This window comes from Bubalus bubalis, chromosome 9, assembly GCF_019923935.1.
Source record: "Bubalus bubalis isolate 160015118507 breed Murrah chromosome 9, NDDB_SH_1, whole genome shotgun sequence".
Lineage (NCBI taxonomy): Eukaryota > Metazoa > Chordata > Mammalia > Artiodactyla > Bovidae > Bubalus > Bubalus bubalis.
Window position 1 is genome coordinate 93,412,303 of NC_059165.1, and position 22,187 is coordinate 93,434,489.

General features: G+C 50.7%; 1 protein-coding gene and 1 long non-coding RNA gene across 2 annotated transcripts in view; one reads left to right on the top strand and one right to left on the bottom strand.

Moving 5' to 3' along the window:
• The window catches only part of C3 (complement C3), a 36,193-nt gene extending 21,776 nt beyond the window's left edge, over positions 1–14,417 (bottom strand). Inside the window, exons 1-18 of the mRNA XM_006045102.4 lie at positions 14,257–14,417; positions 13,247–13,439; positions 12,121–12,283; positions 11,942–12,012; positions 10,034–10,128; positions 9,848–9,930; positions 9,654–9,744; positions 9,437–9,539; positions 9,180–9,306; positions 8,532–8,647; positions 8,285–8,431; positions 7,169–7,378; positions 6,827–7,033; positions 5,290–5,448; positions 4,610–4,739; positions 3,161–3,232; positions 2,795–2,992; positions 253–364 (exon numbers count right to left, since the gene is read on the bottom strand). Coding sequence (XP_006045164.4) covers positions 253–364; positions 2,795–2,992; positions 3,161–3,232; positions 4,610–4,739; positions 5,290–5,448; positions 6,827–7,033; positions 7,169–7,378; positions 8,285–8,431; positions 8,532–8,647; positions 9,180–9,306; positions 9,437–9,539; positions 9,654–9,744; positions 9,848–9,930; positions 10,034–10,128; positions 11,942–12,012; positions 12,121–12,283; positions 13,247–13,439; positions 14,257–14,330 — 2,351 coding nt within the window. The 5' untranslated portion in view covers positions 14,331–14,417. The remainder of the gene's footprint in view (positions 1–252; positions 365–2,794; positions 2,993–3,160; positions 3,233–4,609; positions 4,740–5,289; positions 5,449–6,826; positions 7,034–7,168; positions 7,379–8,284; positions 8,432–8,531; positions 8,648–9,179; positions 9,307–9,436; positions 9,540–9,653; positions 9,745–9,847; positions 9,931–10,033; positions 10,129–11,941; positions 12,013–12,120; positions 12,284–13,246; positions 13,440–14,256) is intronic.
• Positions 13,371–15,275, top strand: LOC123335146. Its single transcript, XR_006553511.1, has 2 exons — positions 13,371–13,508; positions 14,551–15,275. It is a non-coding gene; the product is annotated as an uncharacterized LOC123335146 (long non-coding RNA).
• Positions 15,276–22,187: the final 6,912 nt, after the last annotated feature.

Below are 22,187 nucleotides of genomic sequence, written 5' to 3' on the forward strand. Positions count from 1 at the left end.
TAGGAGAAGACATCTAGCAGGATGCAGGGGGAGAGCAGGTAGGGAGGGGCCCCAAGGGACAGGGTTGGAAGGGGGCTGGAGGTGGGTACATTTAGGTAGCCCCAACTCTATTTTTCTAGGCTGGGTTGTATGCTTCCACCATTATTCCACAAAAGAAGGGGGTTTGAGGGGCATGCAAATGCAGTGTCCAATCTAGGGTGATCATAGAAGCTGGCCTGGGGATAGGTTGAAGTGGGGCCATGCCAGCCTTACCCATTTTTGTCTGCTTGTTTAAGGTCCTCAATGACGGTCCACAACCAGCTCTCGGGGAATTGGCTTCGGGAAATGATGTCCTCCTCTGGGATTATGTCATCATCCAGGTCACCTGTGGATGGGGGGTGGGGGGTTAAAACAGACTGAATCCCCCCTCCTGCTCCCTCCACTGTCCCTTTTAGATATTTATCTTTATCATCCCCTAGAGGGATTCCTAGCATGGACACACCCAAGGTCACATGATCACTTCCAGGGATCCTAGGCACATTGCCCCAAGGGGCTCCTTTCTCCATAAAAAAAATATTAAAAGTCACATTTTACAACTATGTTGGTATAAAGGTGAAAATAAGCCACACTGCATTGGGTTGATTTGTTTTTTCCCCTTCTTTGATTTTCAAGGGAATGAAAACATTTGCATGAATGAGCCTCTAAAAGCATCATTGACCCATGCCTGCTGTGTTATGTTAACCATGTGATGGTTAAGTCTATCCTGAAAGCAAGTGGGCTAGCTGAGAGATTCTCTGGACTTGATGGAGATTGCCAAAGAGACAGTGGCCTTTAAAAGTCATCTTGACCCCATCAGCAAGTACACAAAGCTGGACTAGAATAGAGTTTAATCCTGGCTGGGCTTTCCTCAAAAAATGATGAACAGATTTTAATTTGGTTCTGGGGCTTCCCTGGTGGTTCAGATGGTAAAGAATCTGCCTGTCAATACAGGAATTACAGGTTCCCTGGGTCCGGAAGATCCCCTGGAGGAGGAAATGGCTACCCACTCCAGTATTCTTGCCTGGGAAATCCCATAGACAGAGGAACCTGGTGGGCTACAGCCATGGAGTCAGAGTCAGACTCTTAGTGATTAACACTTTCACTTTTCTGCCTAACCACAAAGTAGGTGGAATTCCATAGATACTTAAATCCACCCATAAAAGCGAAGAAGGTGAAAGTCGCTCAGTCATGTCCGACTCTTTGCAACCCCATGGACTATACAGTCCATGGAATTCTCCAGGCCAGAATACTGGAGTGGGTAGCCCTTCCCTTCTCCAGGGGATCTTCCCAACCCAGGGATCGAACCCAGGTCTCCCGCATTGTAGGCAGATTCTTTACCAGCTGAGCCACAAGGGAAGCCCAATACTCTGGAATAATCTATGAAAGTGCCTTTGGGATACTAACTCTTAATCAACCCTCTGTATCACCCCCAGTTGGCTAAAGAAATGACACAATGCTGGGGGAAAAAAGTCATCCGTGTGTGTAAATCATACATACATTGTCTAAATTTCTTCTTTGCGAAAGAAAAGTCTTGGGTCACTGGAGCAGAGAGTAGCATGCCTAGTCATTATAATTTGCAAAGAGACTGAAGGTAGAATTCTGTGTTCATCTATGTTGGGAATCATTATGTTTTTGGTGGGGTAGAGGGTTGAAGGGGTTGCTAGTTTTCCAGTTAAAGGAATTCAGAAATATTTGACTTTGGCAATGGCTGCTTTTGAGAAGTGTCTGCAGATAGTTCAGTTTCAACAAAGCCCATTCTGGCACAGAAGTCTTCTAATTAAGACATATTAAAAGATATTTTTGAAAAACAAAAAGGAGAGGGACTTCCCTGGTGGTCCAGTGGTTAAGGTCCTGAAGTTCCACTGCAGGGAGCACAGGTTCAATCCCTGATCAGGGAACTAAGATTCTGCATGCCACATGGCATAACCAAAAATTTTAAAAACTGGTGGGATCAGGCCACACCGGGCTCCTCTGTCTCTCAACAGATGGCAGTGGAGACTATGTGTCAGTTCTGTAAAGGCCACTTTGTGGTGAGACCATTCTGATTTTGCTTAAAGGGGGCTTCTAAGAGAAGACCTGGCTTTGCTTAAGATTGATGTGGCCTGAGATGTAGAGTTTTGATTGTGTACATGTCCTCTCCAGAACCGAATGGATGAATGAATGATCGAACATTGACTGGGCAAAGGTTGAGCAGGTCTCTTAATAAGGCAACAGGAATTAGTTTTCTTTGGTAAAGGCAAGCTTATAACCCATCTCATGTCTTCCTACTGGCAACTAGTGTGACCAGCTCTATCTTCTAGAACGATCCCTTAGACCATGGGAGGGAGGGGTGTCCTGGGCACTGGTAAAGTCAAACTTCAGAGGGTCTGGGGCCAGGGCCAGGCTAATCCACCCAGGCAGGAAATTCCCTTGCCCTCAGGAAAGGAGTCTTCTCCACTAGACTAGGTCCTTCTTCCCTCAGACAGGCACTTTCTTCCACCTGCGACAGACCCGGATTCCCCTCAGACAGGACGTCCTTCCCTCTCAGACAGGGATCTCCTTGCCCCACTGGAGATCTCCTCCTCCCTCAGACAGGCACGTCTTCCTCCCTCTCCGGACAGGCCTCCTCCCCACCTCGGACTCGCTGGATAGAGACCTCCTCTTCCTGCGGACAGGCACCTCCTCCCCCTAGGACTGGACTCCCCGCTCCTTGAACATCTGTTCAAGGCTCTACCCTCTTCGGATTGGCTCCTCCTCCCACCTCGGACAGGCCCGCCCTCCCCGCCACGGGACTCACTCCTGGCCAGCTCCAGGGCGCCGTCGCGGCTGTGCTGCTGCCGCAGCTGAGTGATGTACTCGCAGCAGTCCAGGAAGGCCTTGACGCACGCGTCGCCCTGCAGGATGAACTGGGCCCGGCGCTGGCACGGGAACTTCATGGGGTTGTCCCGCATGCCGTCTTCGCAGCACTTGCGCAGATCGCTGCTGTACTGACCCGCTATGGGAACACAGATTTCCCCCACACGTCCCCCGCGCCCTCAGCTGCGGGCCTCGAAGCAGCAGGCACTCAGGACACAGCCCAGGGAGAACTTCCCCACGGTCAGACCCTCCCCTTCCCTCTCTAGCTGGGATCCAGAATGGGTGGGGACCAGCGGAGGGCGCACACCTTTATCCATCCTCTTCTCCATGAGCTGCACCGAGCGGCGTCGGCGGGTGGCTGGTTGCGGGCACTGCGGATCTAAAGGCAGGTGGAAGGGGAACCAGATGGGTTAGGCACCTACTATGTTTCTGCTTTATTGACTATGCCAAAGCCTTTGACTGTGTGGATCACAATAAACTGGAAAATTCTGAAAGAGATGGGAATACCAGACCACCTGACCTGCTTCTTGAGAAATCTGTATGCAGGTCAGGAAGCAACAGTTAGAACTGGACATGGAACAACAGACTGGTTCCAAATAGGAAAAGGAGTATGTCAAGGCTGTATATTGTCACCCTGCTTATTTAACTTATATGCAGAGTACATCATGAGAAACGCTGGGCTGGAGGAAGCACTAGCTGGAATCAATATTGCCGGGAGAAATATCAATAACCTTAGATATGCAGATGACACCACCCTTATGGCAGAAAGTGAAGAGGAACTAAAAAGCCTCCTGATGAAAGTGAAAGAGGAGACTGAAAAAGTTGGCTTAAAGCTCAACATTCAGAAAACTAAGATCATGGCATCTGGTCCCATCACTTCGTGGCAAATAGATGGGGAAACAGTAGAAACAGTGTCAGACTTTATTTTTTGGGGCTCCAAAATCACCGCAGATGGTGACTGCAGCCATGAAATTAAAAGACGCTTACTCCTTGGAAGAAAAGTTATAACCAACCTAGATAGCATATTGAAAAGCAGAGACATTACTTTGCCAACAAAGGTCCGTCTAGTCAAGGCTATGGTTTTTCCTGTGGTCATGTATGGATGTTAGAGTTGGACTGTGAAGAAAGCTGAGCATTGAAGAATTGATGCTTTTGAACTGTGGTGTTGGAGAAGACTCTTGAGAGTCCCTTGGACTGCAAGGAGATCCAACCAGTCCGTTCTAAAGGAGATCAGCCCTGGGTGTTCATTGGAAGGACTGATGCTGAGCTGAAACTCCAATACTTTGGGCACCTCATGAGAAGAGTTGACTCATTGGAAAAGACCCTGATGCTGGGAGGGATTGGGGGCAGGAGGAGAAGGGGATGACAGAGAATGAGATGGCTGGATGGCATCACTGACTCAATGGACATGAGTTTGGGTAAACTCTGGGAGTTGGTGGTGGACAGGCAGGCCTGGCAGGCTGCAATTCATGGGGTTGCAGTTGGACACGAGTGAGCGACTGAACTGACTGACTGACTGATGTGTCCTTGGTTTCCTCCCCACTGCTGCCTCCCCCCACCCCCACCCCCGCCGTGATGTTGGAGTGTTATTGTGGCCCATACCGAGGCTCAGAAAGAAGTGATTTGCGAGATGGTGGTGGAGGCGGGACTTCAACACCCCAACCTGCACCCCAGAGCCCTGCCCTTAACCTGATCTCAGTATCTGGGGGATGGAGGCCCTGCTTCTCACCTGCCCTGCCTCTCCCTGCATCCTCACCTGCCCTCTGCTGGGTCTCCAGGCCCTGGCTGGTCTTGAGAGTGAGTCCTGCATCCGTGAAGACGCCAGCATAGTTTCTTCCACTGCCTGGGGTGCAGCCAATGTCCGCTTTCTCCACCACGTCCCAGATCTGCGGGGTGGAGTGGAGGCGGAGGGTCAGAAGTGCCGCCACCCTCTGGCCAGCTTGTCCATCCAGCCCCACCCCATCCATCCTTATCCTGCTCCCCAAGCCGGCAGGCCACGATGGACGATCCAGAGTTGGACTCTGGACTGTGTCCATTCCCAGCACCATCTCCAACGTGGACCTTTGTCCACCCACATTCTCATCCTCAACTTGACTTCAACCCATCCCCATGTCTACATCCATTCAGACCTCTATGCTCAACCTATCTGCTCCTCTCCAGCATCATCCCCAGGTGGCTCAGTGGTAAAGAATCTGCCTGCCAATGCAGGAGACACAGGTCCCATCCCTGGGTGGGAAAGGTCCCCTGGAGAAGGAAATGGCAACCCACTCCACTATTCTTGCCTGGGAAATGCCATGGACAGAGAAGCCTGGTGGGCTACAGTCCATGGGATTGAAAAAGAGTTGGACAGGACTGAGTGACTGAACGACAATAAGCATCATTCCCACCTCAACCCAATGCCATCACTGAACCAACCTCAGCGACTCTGGGGCATACCTTTCTCTGGGTCAATTTGTTCTTCTTATTCAGCACAAACACGCCCTTGTCCACGGCCACGAGCCCCACTCGGGCCCCCTGGTCAGCCTCGATCTTCAGGGTTATCTGTTGCCCGGGTCGATGGTGTTTCTCTTCCTTCCCACCATTTTTCACCACCAGCTATGGGAGGGGAGCAGGTTGGAGGGGGAATTCAGCCCTGTAAGACCTCAAAAAGCCCAAGACAGAGGAGGTCTTGAGCTGGACTGAAAGGGGAGGGGAAGAAGCAAGCCAAACTGGCATCAGGCAGAAAATCAAGAAAAGAGAGAAAACCAGGAGCAAGAGAGATACTGAGTGCAAGCGTCCACTTACAAAATAAATGAGTCATAGGGATCAAATACACAGTGTGAAGAAGATAGTCAATAAGCACATAGGATCTTTGTATGGTGACACGTGGTTACTAACAGGACTCATCATGGTAAGCATTTTGAAACACACAGAAATATCGAATCACATGTTGATATGTGGATTGTAGAAATGTCGTACACCAGGAACTAACATAGTGGCATAGGTCAATTAGGCACTTCCCTGTAGCTCAGTCGGTAAAGAATCCGCCTGCAATGCAGGAGACCCAGGTTTGATCCCTGGGTTGGGAAGATCCCCTGGAGAAGGGAATGACAACCCACTCCAGTATTCTTGCCTGGGAAATCCCATGTACAGAGGAGCCTGGCAGACTACAGTCCATGGGGTTTCAAAGAGTCAGACATGACTTAGCGTGTAACCACCACCATAGGTCAATTATACTTCAAACAAACATACTTATAGAAAAAGAGATCAGATGTGTGGTAAAGGGAGAGGGAATTGAGTGAAGGTGGTTAAAAACAAACTTTCAGTTTTAAGTACCAGGGGTGTAATGTACAACATAATAAATATATGTAATTAACCCTGCTGTGCCATTATATAAGGAAGGTCGTTAGAGGAAACCCTGAATTCTCATCACAAGGGAGATTCTCTTTTTCTATTTCTTTAATCTCATATCTCTGTGAGGTGATCAGTATTCACTCAACTTATTGTGCTGATCACTTATGATGTACCTAGGTTAAATCATTATGCTCTACACCTTAAACTTAGTACTGTGTGTAAATTACATTTCAATAAAACTGGAAGAAAAAGAAGCTACTAAGGGAACTTCCCTGGTGGCCCAGTGGTTAGGACTTTGCCTTCCAATCCAGGGAGTACAGGTTTGATCCCTGGTTGGGGTGCTAAGATCCCACCTGCTTCCCAGCCAAAACACCAAAAGCATAAAGCAGAAGTAATACTGTAACAAATTCAATAAAGACTTTAAAAAATGGTCCATATCAAGAAAAAAAAAGATGAAGAAACTGAGGCTGAAAGAGATGGAAGAATAAGATGGAAAAGGAGGAGAGGCAGGAACTCTGAAATGGGGAGAGGCATGGACTCAAAAGGTTGGAGAGAGACAGAGCCAGAGGCACAAGACGGGGAGAGGGACAGCCAGGTGGAGGGTCTCCAGATGGGCACAGAGAGGTGCCAGGGAGCTTACCGTGCCCATACACGAGTCCTTGACATCCACCCACACGGAGTCGGCCACCACCTCCCTCTGGCCTTTGGCATTAATCAGCGTGTAATAGGCCACCAGGCGGAAGGAAGGGATGAAGTCTGACGTGATGGTCAAGGGCAACACCACTAGGTCCTGGCCGGGCTCTCGGTTCTGGCGTCCCACCTTCAACAGCTTCCCCTTGTTCATGATCTGGGGGGACAGTTCGGTATAAGGATCAGGAAGGTGAGCGGGAGAATGGGTGGGAGTCAGGGGCAGGGGTTGGGGGTGGAATCTGGGATGGATGAGGGCTCCTGGGGATACTGGGAGTTCTAGAAAGCCACGGACCATGTAGGTGTAGTAGCGGATCTTGGCTTGCTCGCCGGGGTCCGTGCGCAGGTGGAAGTTGACGTTGAGAGTCTCCCCAGGCTTGAGCTCCACGCGGGGCACAGAGAGGTGCAGGTAGTTATTGGAGTTCCCCTGGGTGTTGTAGGGTAGGGCCTGCATGGTCCTGGTGGCCTGTCGCCCCTCGGGGATATTGTCCTTCTTTGTGCGTACCTGGTCAGGGAAAGATGGATGCCATGATGCCCACCCGCCCTCCCCAGAGACATCTAAATCCACACCCCTGAGACCAGGGTATTTTATGTGACGAGAAAGACTTTGCAGACGAGATTAGGTTAAGGATATTAAGGAGGTGGGGAGGAGACTGAATGATCCAGGTGGGCCCAATGCCATCATAAGTGTCCATATAAGATGTCTAGGCAGGGACTTCCTTGATGGCACAGTGGATGAGAATCTGCCTGCCAACGCAGGGAACATGGGTCCCATCCCTGGTCCGGGAAGATTACACATGCTGTGGAGCAACTAAGCCTGTGTGTCACGACTATTGAGCCTGTGCACCCTAGAGCCTGTGGTCTGCAACAAAGAGAAGCCACCTCAATGAGAAATCCAAGCACCACAACTAGAGAAAGCTGGCAAACAGCAACAAAGACCCAGTGGCACCAAAAATGAATGAATAAATAATTTAAAATAAGAAGACATCTGGGCAGAAGACATCTAGAAGGTAGGACCCTGCTGTGCAGATGAGAACACATCTATGCGTGCAAACTATTATATATAGAATGGATAAACAAAGCCTTACAGTACAGCACAGGGAACTCTATTCAATATTCTGTCATAAACCATTATGGAAAAATATATGAAAAAGACATATGTATATGTCTAACTGAATCACTTTGCTGTACAGCAGTAATTAACACAACATTGTAAATCAATTCTACTTCAATCAAATAAATGAAAACATAAAAAGAGCCCGTCTATGCAAATGAAAACATCTCTGTGGATGGCACATCCCTTTATGCAAATGAAAGAAACCCACTCTATGCCCAAGACAGGATCCTTTTGTGCACATGTCAGGACCCCAGTCTACAAAATTAAGTCCCCTGAGGCTGGCCCAGAACTCACGGTGATGGTCAGGGGATCCCGTCTGTTCTGTGTGTTGATGCTTAGCTTGGCCACGCCATCATCCTGGGTCAAGGACTGCACATTGCTGCCCTGGGTCACCACCGGGATGTGGCGGGCGGGGGAGCCGTCGGGGTTTGTCACGTACACCTGTGGGTACAGGGGCAGGTGGAGGGCATTCAGGCAGACCCAGGGGTGTGATCGTGCTCAGGAGCAGTGTTGAGGGGTGCAGTCCTGCCCAGGGTCTCACCATGAGGTCGAAGGGCATGGCAGGTTTGAAGAACTTGGGGGTCTTGGTGAAATGGATCTGGTAGGGGGAAGTCACAATGGGGATCCCGGTGCGCTCTGCCTCCACCATGTCGCTGCCTGAGGGGGGCCAGCCATGAGGGTGGGCTCCTGGGCCACCCCTCAGGACCAGGCTTCCCCCGTCAGACTGCACTCTGCCTTCGTACTGGGCCTCTGTCCTTAGACTGTATCTCCCCCATCGACCTGATTCCACATTCATTCTGAACATCCACCCTCAGAATGAGTTTCCCTCTTGCACTGGGTCTTATGCCCCAGAGTGGTTCTTCCCTGTCAGGCTGGACCCCTCCTTTATTCTGGGCCTCCTCCCTCAGACTAGGTCTCCCCTGTAAGACTGGATCCCCCCTCCCTTCATTCTGCACCTCTTCCCTCAGACTAGACCTCCCCTGCCAGCCTGGACCCTCCCTTCATTCTGGGCTTCCTCTCTCAGAGAGACCTCCCTTGTCAGACTGGATCCTGCCCCCTTCCTTCTTGGCCTTCTCCCTCAGACTGCATCTCCCCCTTCAAAACTGGATCCCCCGCTTCATTCTGGGTCTCCCCTCTCAGACTGGATCCCCCTTTCATTCTGGGCCTCCGCCCCCAGACTGGGCCTCACCTGATTGCAAGATGACGGTGGCGGACACATATATGGACTTGCCCACCAGGGCATCAGCTCGGGAGGGCTGTACTCCATTCAGCAAAACCTGACGTTTCAGTATGGCCTCCCCATTACCATCGTTGATCTGGGGGAGACAGTAAGGGTTCATGGCGGAGGGGGGACCTGGGGTTAGGGCCCAGGGGGTGGGCTCAGATGACAGGAGACAGGAAGGGTGTTTAGGGTGGAGGAGACCAGACAGGGCCTCTGTTAGGTACCGGAACACGGGTGAGGGAGTGAGTCAATGAAATTCTCCGGTCGCCATCCTGGACCCCAAAGATGACGAAAGCTGTTCCGTCCACCTGTTCCCCGTACAAGAACCTGCGATACAGGGACAGTCTCAGATTCTCCCCTCTGCAGATGAGTCTTCCTCCAAACTAGCGTTGGCCTCGGTTGAGCCCCTCCCCCCACTTGGCCCCTCCCCCTGCCCCTCACCTGGCAATGATGTTGATCTTCAGGCCATCTGGGTCATCAATGTAGTAGAATTTCTCTTCAGGCTCTAGTTGGACCTCAAAACTGGGAAGCACTGGGGGGGACAGATCATGTTGGTGGGGGACCAGCATTGGGCCCAGCCTGATGCACTCCCCCGTCTCCCTACCCCCTAACCCCACCTCCCTGGACCTTCTTACCATATTCCTTCACCTCAAACTCAGTGGAGAAGACCTGCTGCGGAGAATCTTCATAGTAGGCTTTGATCTTCCACACCCCCATGCTGTGGGGGAGGTAGGCTGGTGATCTGGACAGACCTGGCAGCCCCCCACTCCCTTTCCTGGGGTAGAGGAGCCCCAAACCCCCTCCTGGAGGACCTGACATACTTCACTAGCTCTGGAATGTTCCAGGACAAGGTCAAGATGCCAAACTGGTTCTGAGAAGACTTGGAGTCCCGCTTGACAGGGATGCCATCGGGGGTCTGTGGGGAGACAGAGAGAAATGGATCTTCAGAGATGAGGCTTTGCCTCTTGGCTTGCCCCTCCCTGTCTGTGTCTGGACATTTTCTCTGTGTTAGGTCCACAGGGGCAGTGGTGAAGAATGTGCCCCTGAGCCAGTCAGCTTGGGTTCAAATCCCCACTGAGCCAATTACAAGCTGTGTGACCTTGGGCAAGTTACTTAGCCTCTCTGTGCTCAATGAGCATATCTGGAAAAAGATAATTATTACTCCTATGTCACTGGTTTGGGACATGTTAATATAGGCAAGAGCTGATGATGATCAGCGTCTCTCCAAAAACAAATAATAACTAGCATTTGGGACTTCCCTGGTGGTGGTCCAGTGGCTAAAACTCCATGCTTCCAATGCAGGGATTGCACGTTTGATCCCTGGTCATGGAACTAGATTCCACATGCCGCAGTTAAGACGCAACACAACCTAATAAATAAATGTTAAAAATAGATGACATGTGTCATCTATTGTGATGCAGGACCCTGTGCTAAGCATTTGATTAGCACATACATATACCACACATAACTGCCCACATTTGCCTTTTTGACAAAGCAATGTTGCATGGCTAGACCTCATACACATGTGATTTCATGCATTGCCAACAGTTAAACATCAGGAGACATCACATAGAAACCCGGTTTTCTGGCTTCTCTTGGAAATTAGGGTCACTGGATAACATGCTTCTGTTGGTACAGGGTGACATTTGCTGGGAGCTGAGCACTGTGCCTTTAGGGGAGATGTGTGTCCTGTTCCCTGTAGACCTCCAAATCTCTAAAGCCAGCTCACAGCCTTAAGGACTTGGTCCTTGTTAGCTCTGTGTAATCTCAATAAATACTCAGGAAGATCCCCAGAGGAGGACATGCCCCAGTCTTCCTCCCTTCTCTCTCCCTTCATTCTACATGTATGGTTGCCTCCCCATCTCTCCCTGCTTCTCTCTCCCCTCTCCTTCCCTCCCTCCTTCCAGTAAGTTTTTATTTATCCTACTACCCGCCAAGCACGCTGTCAACAGAAAATCCCTTCCCCTCCATTTGGAATTTATGTTCAGTGGAGGTTAGGGGAAGGTGCAATTAATAAAATGTATAGATCCCATTTACAAGATGCCAGAAGGAGAGGGGGTGTTGCAATTTTACAGGGCACTCAGTGAGATCTCACTGTAAAATTGGGACACTGGAACAAAGACTTGAAGGAGGTGAGGGAGCGGTCTGTGTGGAAATTTCCAGGAAGAGGGTTTTCTGGGTAGGGGGAATAGCCCATGCAAAGGCCCTGGGGCAGGGCTGTGCCTGAGGAGACTGGTGTGTGGCTGGAGCACAGTAAGCCGAGGAGAAGAGGGAAGAAGCGAGGGCACGGAGGGGATGGGGTAGGTCTTGCAGAGTCTTGTGGGCTGCAGGAGGACTTGAAATCTTGTTCTCAGGGAAGTGGGAGCCCTGGAAGGCTGGGGGCTGAGGAGGGGGCAGGGCATGACTCAAGTGCTCACGGGCGCCCTCTGGCGGCACTAGAGAATTAGTGTCTGTCATCATCCCAATCTTCTGATGAAGAAAACAGACTCGGAAATGTGAAGTGACCTGTCCAGAGTCACACAGTGACCGGGTGTCTACCTGGAGCTAGAATCCTCAGGCGCAAGCAAGCATCGCCCCACGTGGTCTCCCTGGCTCCCGGCCCCCTCTCCCGACCTCTCTATATGCCTCTGACTTTGGGTCTCCGTCGGTGGCTCTTTCTCTGTCTCGATCTCTTTGTCTCTCCCTTAGTCTCAGCCCCGGGTGAGTCTGGGGCCCCGGTTGGCTGGTACCTCGATGCTGATGAAAACCGTCTGGCCCACGGGCAGCAGTTTGTGGTCAACAGTGAAGACCCGATAGAGGACTGAGAGGTGGTGGGACAGAAAGAGAGAGTTGGGTGAGACTCTGCTCCTCCCCCAGCCCTGCCCCTCCCCAATCCCGCCCTCTCCAGCCACCCCTCTCCGCTCCTTACCCGTGGAGCCTGGGGTGTAGATGGTCTTATCCGTCTGGATGAAGAGGTACCCGCTCTGAAGGCTGATCAGCACCACCTTCTCCACCTGCACATTCCCGAAGGTCGCTACGACAGTCACGAACTTGTGCCCCTTGTCGGATTTTAACTCTTTGCTGGCCGGGATCTGGGCGTGAACCAAGAGATCATTAGGGGTCTGCTCCACCTGCCCTCTTCACAACACAGCCTGCCCATCAATTCTGGCTTGCCCAGATTTGGGAAGTAACGGGGTACTGAGATGGCGGGAGGGTAAGAGAGGGGGTGGGGGTCAGAGGGAGGGATGGGAAGGGGGAGTAAGAGGCGGCTCAGAGGAGGGAGGGCTCAGAAGGGGAAGGGACTCAAAAAGAAGACTCAGATGGAAGGGCCTCTGAAGGAAGAGGGCTTAGAGAGGGAGGGGCTTGGGGGGCGGGGGCTCAGAAATGGGAAAGGGCTCAGAGATCCTAGGGCTTGGAAGGAGGTGGACTTGAGAGAGATCAGGGGGCTACTGTATAGCACAGGGACCTCTGCTCAATATTATGTAACAGCCTAAATGGGGCAAGAATTTGGAAAAGAATAGATACATGTATATGTATCACTGAATCACTTAACTGTACACCTGAAATTACTGCAACATTGCTAATCAATTATGCTCCAGTATAAATTAAAAGTTGTTTTTTTTTTTTTTTTTTTTTTTTTAAGCCGGGAACCCAAAGCCAGTGCTTTGGGACAATCCAGAGGGATAGGGTGGGGAGCAATGTGGAAGCGGTTTTTAGGATGGAGGGGGACACATGCATACCCGTGGCCGATTCATGTTGATGTATGGCAAAAACCATCACAATATTGTAAAGTAATTGTCCTCCAATTAAAATAAATTAATTAATTTACAATAAAAAAGAAGGTGGAGACAGCTCAGAGAAAGCTCTGGATGAAGCAGTGGGAGGGGCTCAGAAAAGGGAGGGCTCAGATGGGGGAGGGGGAGACTCAGACGGGGCGGGGCTCAGGCAGTGTGGGTGGGGCTCAGAGAGCGAGACGGGGCTCAGCCGCGTGCATGCGTGGAGGACTCTCGGAGCTGGTGCGGCATCAGCAGGACTGGGCTCCTTGGCGCGCCCACCTTGATGGTGACGGTGCTCAGGTAGCCATTGTTGCTGTTCAGCTGGGTGTTTTCATTTGACAGCACTTGTTTCTTGGCCGGGAAGTCGTGGACGGTGACCGAGACCTGAATATTCCCTTGTCCTCCGTGGGCCTCCAGCACCACAGTCTCCTCGCTCTCCAGACGCAGGATGTTGGGGGTGATCATGGAATACCTGCCGGAGGGGAGCATGGGGCGTGGAGCTGTCATCCCCGGAAGCCCGAGCTGCCAGCTCTTCCCCAGGGTGAGCGCTCTGCCCCAGTCCCTGGTCTCACAGGGGATCCGGTGACCTGCAGACAACTGGGGGCGGGGCGGGGGAGGAGGAGGCAGGGGCGGTGCTTCACATCCCATCAACTCCTCAACACCAAAATGAGAAGTGCCACCTCTTCCAAGACTTCCAAACTAACCACTGAACCCACTTATTCCAGGAGCTCTAATCCCGAAATCTTTAAACACCCCAAGTCTCTAAACACCCAGCCCTGGAACACCATATGTGCTATGTGCTAAGTGGCGTCAATCGTGTCCGACTCTTGGCTACCCTCTAGACTGTAGCCGGCCAGGCTCCTTTGTTCATGGGATTCTCCAGGCAAGAATACCAGAGTGGGTTGCCGGTGCCCTCCTCCAGGGGATCTTCCTGACCCAGGGATCAAACCCGCGTCTCCGGTGTCTCCTGCATTGCAGGCGGATTCCTTACCTACTGAGCCACCAGGGCAGCCAAGACCATCCCAAACTCCTCCCTAAACCTGTGGCACCCCAGACCCAGATCCACGCCCTCAGCCACATACACCCACGCGAAATCTCTAGACCCTTAAAGCCTGAAACTACAAACTCCCAGAATCTATGACGGTCAAATGTCCAGGACGCCAAATCACCTCTCCTGCAGAATCACTCATCACCGCATACACGCCCTACACACGCAGGGCCGCATACCACAAATACACACTCTTGTCTCCGAAGCAGCCTTTTTTGGGGGTCAGGCTGTGACTACTCACATGGGGTTCCCCAGGGCCATGGGGAGACTGGCTAGAAGCAGCAGCAGCAGGCTGGGACCTGAGGTGGGCTGCATGGTGCTGGGGCAGTGGTGCTGGGGCAGTAGAGGGATGGAGGGATAGAGGGACGGAGGGAGAGGGCAGGGGGGGAGTGAGCTGAGGTTGTTGGAGGCTGCCTTTTTATCTGGCTCCTGGCTTCCTCCCTCCTCCCACCAGCCCTCACTCCCCGAGGCCTCCCCCCTCCCTGGGACTGCCCCAGATTTCTCAATACTGTTTCCTAAGTTTTTCAATCTGTAGGGCCTGCATGCCTGGCATAAGTAACCCGGGGCCATGTTCTTCAGCTACAGAGACACAACAACCTCCTGCCCGGGCCTCCCTCCGGGTCATGGCCATCTGGTGATCAGGGACCTTTCCCTGTTACATCCACTTGGTAGCAGATGAAAGCAGTGGGCAGAGAGCCACCTCTCGCCCCCAACTCCAGATATCTGGTCCTGGCCCTCAGTCTACTTTTAAGCATGCATTTATTCACCAGACTCTTCCTGTGAGTCCATTTCTGTGCTAGCATCTCATGTTCCACTTCCAGAATCTTCCATGTTGGCATGGGGCTGGGGGCCGGGGACAGAGTCCAGCATCAATGCTCCTAGCCCCATGGAGTGTTTTCTCCAGTGGAGAAGGACTCAGCTTCTTGGAGAGTCAGGGAAGGTTTCTTGGAGGAGGGGACATTTCAACTGGGCTTTGAAGTGTGTGTAGGAGTTCACTATTCAAGGACAATGTTTTCTAGGGCAAGGAGAGCCTGGAATTCCCTTCACCTAATCTCGTCAAGAGGCCTGAGTGGCTAAAAAGTCATAATTGAGGAAAGTCCCATGGCTAGCTTTTGTATTACATCAATGCCTTCTTAGGGGAAGGAGGTTCAAGAAGGATGGGACATGTGTATACCTATGGCTGATTCATGTTTATGTATGGCAGAAACCAACACAACATTGTAAAGCAATTACCTTCCAATTAAAAAAAATTTAAAAACATCCTCTTGGGATATTATTATTATTAAAAATTGTATTTAACTTGTTGCATAAGAATTGGTAATATAGTCATATGGTTCAATATCTAAAAGGTAACCTTTCTCCTGCTCTTGTTGCTAGCCATCAGGGTCTCAGACATGACCATGTAACCAAGTCTCATGTTTCTCTCATGAGGTATATTATACATTTACAAACATTCACACGTTTCAAAAACAAATCAGAAAGCTCTACACAAAAACAATATCAGAAAGCTCTACACACTCTTCTTCCTAGTCTCCCTGGGTTACACCTTGCTTTTTCATAAACAGTATACGGTAGGATTGTTTCATTATCAGAGCACAGAGAGCTTCCTTGTTCTTGCAGTGAAAGTAACCAGTCATCTACTGATGGACAGACAGACTTCCTATTGTTACAAAACCATGCTCCCTCCAGACAGTAATCTGCATTATTGCCCAGTTATTGCCCAGTTTTCATGATTATTAACTGGTAAACCTTGGGGAAATTACTGATAACCACTTGAGCCTCAGTTTCCTCCTGTAAAGGGGTTATAACAGCAAGCAACTTCAAAGGGTTCTTACTACAATGAGAAAAGATAATTCTGATCAAAGGCTGTGTGTTAACGGTAACCTTGCTAGATATCGCTAAATTCCCCTCCATAGTTATATTGATTTGCATATTCACCAGTCTTGCACAAAGTTGCCAATTTCCTCATTCCCGCCCCGCCCCCACCCCACCCCTGCCCCCGGCCCACCGCCCCACTTAAGGGCACATTGTCCAAACTGGATTTTTGCCTCAGTGTCAATTTAATTTGCTTGTAAATTGAGCCTCTGTGAGATAGGGGGAATGTGAAGCCAGGTGTAGGGAGGATGGGGGATCTAGGGCCCTGAAGAGATGGAGGATTCAGAAGCCCAGAGGGCTCTTTTCCAAAGCCTCCTTGAAGGGGTTAACAGGGACCTCACTTTGATTTCCTGTAAACCACGCTCTTTTCCTGGCCATGCCCCCTGTGTCCCTTCCCCTAGTAGGGGGAGGCGTGGAGAAACAACAAACCTGGACTCTGTCTTATCTGATTGCGACACCCTTTCTTTGGAAGTGGAGGGGGGCGGGGGGAGGGATGCAAACACTTGCTTACTCTACAGAACTGGGGTTCAACTTCTGAAACTGGGATGTGGCCACCTGCTAGGATCCTCCACTCCCCAATACTTTCTTTATCTTTCTCCCCTGTCCACCCGCCAAAATATTCACCCCGTTTCCTGGTTCCGTTATAGACTTAAGCCTTAGGGCTCTGTGATTTGTCAAGATATCAAGAATTTGAGAAGGAATTCCTGCTGACCTCGCTCTCCCTGTGGGGTTGCCTGCCCCTCCCTCAGAGCCTCAGTTAGTCTATCTGAACAAAGGGGTTAATGGCAGTTCCTGCTGCTTTGTTTTTTATTTTTTTATTTTGGCCTCACCGTGCAGCAGGCAGGTGGGATCTTAGCTCCCCCAACCAGGGATCGAAACTGCTCCCTCACCCCCCCCACCCCCCCGCATTTGAAGCTCAGAGTCTTAACCACTGGAATGCCAGGGAAGTCTCAGTTCCTGCTGTTTTGACAATTAAGAGAACCCAGATGCTGTGAGAGACACGAGTTCGATTCCTGGGTTGGGAAGATCCCCTGGAGGAGGGCATGGCTACCCACTCCAGTATTCTTGCCTGGAGAATCCCATGGACAGGGGAGCCTGGTGGGCTATAGTCCGTGGGGTAACAAAGAGCCGGACACTGAGTGACTGAGTACACATAGATGCCTTGAAGTCCTGGGCTTGGAGGGAAGGCTCATGCCCACAGGCATGGAGGTCTGAGAAGGGTCTTACCCATGACATCTAGGAGGTGACCAGAGGGATGGGGGTGAAAGTGAACCAAGGTCTCCTGGGAGGGAAGGAAACAAGAGGAATTCTTCCAGGCCTTTTTCAGGGGAATGGATATTTAATTCTTCCAGGCCTTTTTCAGGGGAATGGATATTTGCATCCAAAAGTTTGGGAGGAGGATGATGGGAAAGATAAGCCAGCAGGGGAGAAAGAGAAGGAGGCATTCCTAGGTGTGGACCCAGGGGGAGCGAGGCTGCCTGGGCAGGTTCTAAGTGGAATATCTAGGAGATTTTTTTTTTTTTTTTTTTTTTGGCCATGCCATACATCTTGCAGGATCTTAGTTTCCCGACCAGGGAACAAACCCAGGACCCCCTGCACTGGAAGCCCAGAGTCCTAACCACTGGACCATCAGGGATGCCCCCTAGGAGACTCTTACACAAACAGAATATGTTTGCTTGTTGTTGTTTAGTTCCTAAGTTGTGCCCAACTCTTTTGCAACACCATGGATTGTAGCCCACCAGGGCCCTCTGTCCGTGGGATTTCCCTGGCAAGAATTCTAGAGTGGGTTGCCATTTCCTTCTCCAGGGGATCTTCCTGGATCAGGGATTGAACCCCAGTCGTTTTGCATTACCAGGTGGATTCTTTACCACTGAGCCACCAGAGAAACCCAAAATATTTGTTACTTATCTGAAATACAGATTTAACTGGGCATCCTGTATTTTGTCTGGCAACGCTAGCTAGGGTGCAAATAGAATGGGGAGGGGGGCAGAAATGGGCGTGATTTCTGAGTGACGGGAGCACAGGTGCCCCTCTCCCCTTCAGTTCTCTGCATTTGCCTTAGTACTGTTATCTCCCCAACCCCACCCTTTCCCCACACAGGCGTGGCCACATCTGGGAGCAGCCGAGATCCATCTTCCTCACTCTTCACCCCCACCCATTCCAGGATGGGTGCTAAACTGCTTTCTGGAAATTTCTCTCCAGGACCCAGAGCCTGTCCCTACCTCCACCTCCCCTACCAGCAGCCTAGGCTCCCCCTTCTCCCCTACTTGTTACTCATTAACTTGGGCTAACCTTGACCTGACGGAACCCATCCATTTGCCCTCTGGCTCCTTTCCCCCACCTACTCATGCAAATGCAAGCAGAGACACCAGGAACCCTCCACTTTGGGGGATACAGGGGCCAGGGGTGTTTTTTTTTTTCTTTTTTCTTGAACGGTGCCACTCAGCTTGAAGAATCTTAGTTCCCAAACCAGGGATTGAACCCAGGCCATCAGCAGTGACAATGGAGTCCTAACCACTGGACCACCAGTGAATTCCAAGCCAGAAGTTTTGACTCCAGCTCTGCCTTCTCCCAGCCTCTGTTCCTCATCTTTAAATTAGACGTTGCAGCTATGGAACCTCCCTCTGAGTTTTGGGGTGACAGCACCTCTCATCAGGCAAGCCAGTGGTCAGACAGGCGCCCAGCACTTGGTGCATGCAGGATGTACTTGAACTGTATTTTTATTTTTACTAACATCTGCTTCTCCTTTCTCTTGCCTTATTTCAGTGACAGCCCCTCCAGGCCTCCAAGCCAGAGTTCCCTCTTCCTCCCTCTCCCTCATCCCCTATAATCCTCCCTGGGACCCCTTGGTTGTCTCTCCCCACCCATCCTTCTTTCCACCCCTGTGGTCCCTGGCCTCCTTGCTGTAAACTCACCTCTTCCAGGTCATCTAGTGCACAGCAACTGGGGATCCCCCCCACCTTTGGGCTCATGGTGCAGCATGTGGGATCTTAGTTTTCTGACCAGGGATTGAACCTGCGCCTCTCAAACTGCAAGTGTGGAGCCTTAACCACTGAACTGGCAGGGAGGTTCCTGGGGATTTTTTTCTAAAACACACCTTTGTATTCCTTCTACAAAATTATGATGCGTAATACCAGAATACATGCTAATGACTGTGAACCTCTCAGGGGCAGCATCTTATTGACTTTATGCATCTTAGCTTTGCACATCTTGTTTATTCTGAATGCCTTAGGTGCTACTGTTGTTTAGTCACTCAGTTGTGTCTGACTCTTTTGTGACCCCACGAGCTGGAGCTCACCAAGCTCCTCTGTCCGTGGGATTTCTTAGGCAAAATTTTGGGGTGGGTTGCCAGTTCCTTCTCCAGGGCATCTTCCCAACCCAGGAATCAAACTCAAGTCTCCTACATTGGCAGGTGGATTCTTTACCACTGAGCCACTGGGCAAGCCCGTTAGGTGCTATTACTATCCCCATTTTACAGATAAAGAAACTGAGGGCTTTGGCCACTTGGTTAAGAGCCTCTAGCTGGTAGCAGCTGAGATTTGAAGCAGGCAGGTGGTCTCCAGAATTTCTGATGACCACAGTTCTGGTGGCTTGAAACAATATGTTTATTATCCTACAGTTCTGGAGGGCTGAAGTCTGAAATTGAGGTGTCAGGAGGGCTGTGTTTCTTCTGGAATTTCTAGGGGAGAATCTGTATCAGGGCTATTCCGGCTTCTATGGGCTGCCTGCATTCCTTGGCTCATGGCTTCTTCCATCTTCAAAATGCATGACTCTAGGGACTTCTCTTCAGTCCACTGGCTAAGACTCTGCGCTCTGAATGCAGGGGACCTGAGTTCCATCTCTGGTTGGGGAACTAGATCCCACAGGGAGCAAATAAAAGATCCTGAGTGCCATAACTAAAGATCCCACATGCTGCAACAAAAATTGAAGATTCTGCGTGCAGCAACTAAGACCTGACACAGCCAAAAACCAAACCAAAACTCAACCAAACAAAAGACCCCACATCACTTTCATCATCACATCTCATTCTCTGATCCTGACCCTCCTAGTATTAGTCACTGAGTCGTGTCCATTTCTTTGTGACCCCATGGACTATAGCTCACCAGGCTCCTCAGTCCATGGGACTCTCCAGGCAAGAATACTGGAGCAGGTTGCCATTCCCTTCTCCAGGGGATCTTCCTGACCCAGGAATCGTACCTGGGTCTCCTATATTGCAGGCAGATTCTTGACCATCTGAGCCACCTGCGAAGTGCCCCCTCTTAAAAGGACTCTTGTAATGACAATGCATCCATCTGAACAATCCAGAATCATTCCTCATTCTAACATGCTTAATTGAATCACACATGGAAAGTGCCTCTTGTCATGTAAGGGGACACAGTCCCAGGCCGTGGGGATTAGGGAGGGGACAACTTGGGAGAGCCATATGCCCTAACACACACGAAGAATAAAACATCATCCCCGGACAACCAAGTCCCTCATTGCTTTAAACTCTTCTTGGCTCCCGTGGGCCCCAGCATAAAGTCCAAGAATGTCTGCCTGCCTTTAGGCTTCTGCCAGTTGCTCTTGCCCTCACCCTGACCCCCGCCAGACCTGTAGAGGAACTTGCAAACTGTTCTGGGCATCGCCTTGCTGCAGAATTTCCTCAGCCTGCAATGCCTTCCCACTTCCTTCTTTGTCTGGCTGGGCTATATATATTCATCTGGGCCCTAGCTGGACCTGTTTCCGCTTGCAGATGGCCTTGACCCCAGCCTGACTGCCTCCCCCTGGCCCATCCATGCCTGCAGTCCCCACCAAGGAATATTTCTCAGGGCTCCAGAAGAGGTTCTGAGTGCTCTAGATGAAGGGCGAAGTGGGGCGGAGCAAAATGCATCATGGGCACCTGCCCACAGGTGTGTGCACAGATGTGTGCACAGGTGCACCTCTAATCTGCACTCCTGGAGGTTGGGGAAAATTCACAAATGGTCAGGCTGTGTTGCAGGGTACTGTGCTGAGCCAGATTCCCATCATGATGTGTGATACTCAGCTCTCTGGGGTCCCCATTTTACATGAAAGGAAACAGAGAGGTTAAGCTACTTAACAGGCTGCACAGCAAATGCGGGCAAGATCAAGAGGCTTGGGGGCAAGTCTGGGTGCAGAACGGGCAGTGCATACCATGGTAAAGGGCAGCCCTGGAACCAGACTGCTGATGTTTTGAGTCTCGAGCCTTCCAACATTTTGCTGTGTTACCTTGGGCAAGTTAAACAGTCTTTCTGTGCTTCATAAGCTTTTCTAAAGACCCTGGAGGCTTTAGACTAGGGTGTGGCACACAGCACTCAGCCTGAGCCACCTCATTTCAGTTCAGTTCAGACGCTGTCGTGTCCGACTCTTTGCAACTCTATGGACTGCAGCGTGCTAGGCTCCCCTGTCCATCATCAACTCCCTGAGCTTTCTCAAACTCATGTCCATCCAGTCAGTGATGCCATCCAACCATCTCACCCCTTTTCTCCTGCCGTCAATCTTTCACAGCATCAGGGTCTTTTCCAATGAGTCAGTTCTTCGAATCAGGTGGCCAAAGTATTGGAGCTTCAGCTTCAGCATCAGTCCTTCCAATGAATATTCAGGTCTGATTTCCTTTAGGATTGACTGGTTGGATCTCCTTGCAGTCCAAGGGACTCGCAAGAGTCTCCTCCAACACCACAGTTCAAAAGCATCAATTATTCAGCGCTCAGCTTTCTTTCTAGTCCAACTCTCACATCCATACATGACTACTGGAAAAACCATAGCTTTGACTAGATGGACCTTTGTGGGCAAAGTAATGGCTCTGCTTTTTAATATGCTCTCTAGGTTGGTCACAGCTTTTCTACCAAGGAGCAAGCATCTTTTAATTTCATGGCTGCAGTCAGCATCTGCAGTGATTTTGGAGCCCCCAAATATAAAGTCTCTCACTGTTTCCATTGTGAGAGAAATGTTTTACAGTATGAAAAGGCAAAAAGATATGACACTGAGCCACTTGCGGTCATCCAATCAACCATTTTTTCCTCCCTTTCTTCTCTCTCTGCTCACCTCTGACTCCCCAGGCTGGGTCAGGACCCTGTGCTGGAAGCAGGCACTTAAGTGTTGGGATTTGGCGTGGGCTGTGGTCACTGCTGTGTCCTGTGTGGGGCAGGCATGCAGTGGTGGCTCAATTGATATTTACTGACCGTGTTAAGTAATGGGTACTGCACCCTCAACCCCCGCCCCCATCCCCACCAGGGGTCTCTAAATTCCAAACAGCCTCTGCATGCGCTCTCCAACCCCCCAAAAGGCAAGAGACCAGGG